The sequence below is a fragment of the Entamoeba invadens genome (genome assembly GCF_000330505.1).
Source record: "Entamoeba invadens IP1 unplaced genomic scaffold scaff_1105074725027, whole genome shotgun sequence".
Lineage (NCBI taxonomy): Eukaryota > Evosea > Mastigamoebida > Endamoebidae > Entamoeba > Entamoeba invadens.
This window is the reverse complement of record NW_004191732.1, coordinates 41,169-42,242: the sequence shown is the minus strand read 5'-3', so window position 1 is coordinate 42,242 and position 1,074 is coordinate 41,169. Positions and strand designations below refer to the sequence as shown.

The 1,074-nt window shown below is 25.1% G+C and overlaps 1 protein-coding gene across 1 annotated transcript; it reads right to left on the bottom strand.

Annotated features, from left to right (window-relative positions):
- Positions 1–301, bottom strand: EIN_089020 (hypothetical protein; the record flags this gene model as incomplete). Its single annotated transcript, XM_004183677.1, has 1 exon — positions 1–301. A coding segment is annotated over one exon (301 nt), but the record flags the coding sequence as incomplete, so codon positions are not given.
- Positions 302–1,074: the final 773 nt, after the last annotated feature.

Here is a 1,074-nt window from a genome sequence, read left to right as displayed (position 1 = left end):
TTTCTGGTTCCCAAAATGTTATAATGTTATCGAGTGTTGTTTGTGATACTAAAGAAAAGCACAAAATAAACACATCTGTTTCTTGATATAAACGTTGGCTTACTCTAAGATAGTCTGTTTGTCCGCAAGTGTCCCACAACTCCAACTTAATTGGTGTCGTTTCAACAAAGACGTTTTTATTATAAGTATCAAAAATATTTGGAATGTATTCGTCTGGGAATTCTTCTGTTACGTATGTGATCAGAAGAGACGTCTTACCAACACCTCCGTCGCCAACAACAACACATTTGATCGTTTGCATTGGATTGTTTGTTTTAATTTAATTTTTAATAAATAATAGATTTTACACTTGTTTATAATAATATAGTATAATGAATAATATTTTTTTAATAAATATAGTTCGCTGTATTTTTATAAACGGTAAGATGTTGTATAATTATTAATAAAAATACTATAAAAAATCTTATAATACTAAAAAATTAAATAAAAATTTACTTTAATTATATTCAGATTGAAAACACTTGTAACATATAAAAATATTCTTTAAATAAACATAATGTATAATTTAAATTGTATTTTGATGAGAAAAACGATATATATTAAAAATCTGTTATGGGTTTTGAAATAATTATAAGTGTTTTTTGGAGTAAAAAAACAAAAAACATGAATTTTGTTTATTTGTTTTTCTGAAATGTTAAATTATATATTATATTTTAATAGTTAATGTATCAACAACAAAAATACCGTAGTCTTATTTCCGTAATAATAAACATAAAAATTTTTTGTTGTATACATCTTACTACATCATTTTTACATATTTTAACTTGTAAAAGGCTGCATTTTGAATTAAAGCAAGTTTGGGAAATTTGGCAATGATACGAATTTATTGATTTAATTTGCCCTTAAAAGATACAGTAAAACTTCCCAAAATCGGTATCTCTAGAGCGTATTCTTTTAAGAGCTTGCATTTCAAAGACTAAAACTAAAAATAAAGTTCTCTATATATAGTGGTAATTTAGGTTTTGTTGGCTAAAAATGCCCACTCTTGAAAGAACAAAATTACCACACTTCCCG